Source organism: Opisthorchis viverrini (assembly GCF_000715545.1).
Source record: "Opisthorchis viverrini unplaced genomic scaffold opera_v5_246, whole genome shotgun sequence".
In the NCBI taxonomy this organism is placed as follows: Eukaryota; Metazoa; Platyhelminthes; class Trematoda; order Opisthorchiida; family Opisthorchiidae; genus Opisthorchis; species Opisthorchis viverrini.
The window spans coordinates 3,151-3,465 of NW_008751902.1; the positions used below are offsets into that span (position 1 = coordinate 3,151).

Consider the following 315-nt stretch of genomic DNA (forward strand, 5'->3'; position numbering starts at 1 on the left):
TGAACCCTGTTTCATATTACCCCACCTCCAGGTGCCCCGTCCTCCCAGTCCTAAACCCCACCGTAAGTGAGGTTACAAGGTTCCTCCTTAGTACCGTCTGCTCGTCAATGAGCTTGTCGATAATGTTGTTCAATGCCCGCTCATTACTCCCCAAAATCCATAACATCCGAGCAATTTTAGCCATTTCTTGACCAAGCATAATCTGTGTGACTGAAACATGACTCACAGATGAAACTCCTGACACGGCCATATCAATACCTGGCTATGATACTCACCGCTCCGCTATGAAAATGTCAAGGGGTGGTGGCTGTGCCA

At 48.3% G+C, this 315-nt stretch overlaps 1 protein-coding gene across 1 annotated transcript in view; it reads left to right on the top strand.

The window, feature by feature from the left end:
• Window positions 1-191, top strand: part of T265_08918 (hypothetical protein) — a gene marked incomplete at both ends in the record, with an annotated part of 2,537 nt that extends 2,346 nt beyond the window's left edge. Inside the window, one exon of the mRNA XM_009174857.1 lies at window positions 32-191. Within this exon, the coding sequence (XP_009173121.1) occupies window positions 32-191 (160 nt within the window). The remainder of the gene's footprint in view (window positions 1-31) is intronic.
• Window positions 192-315: the final 124 nt, after the last annotated feature.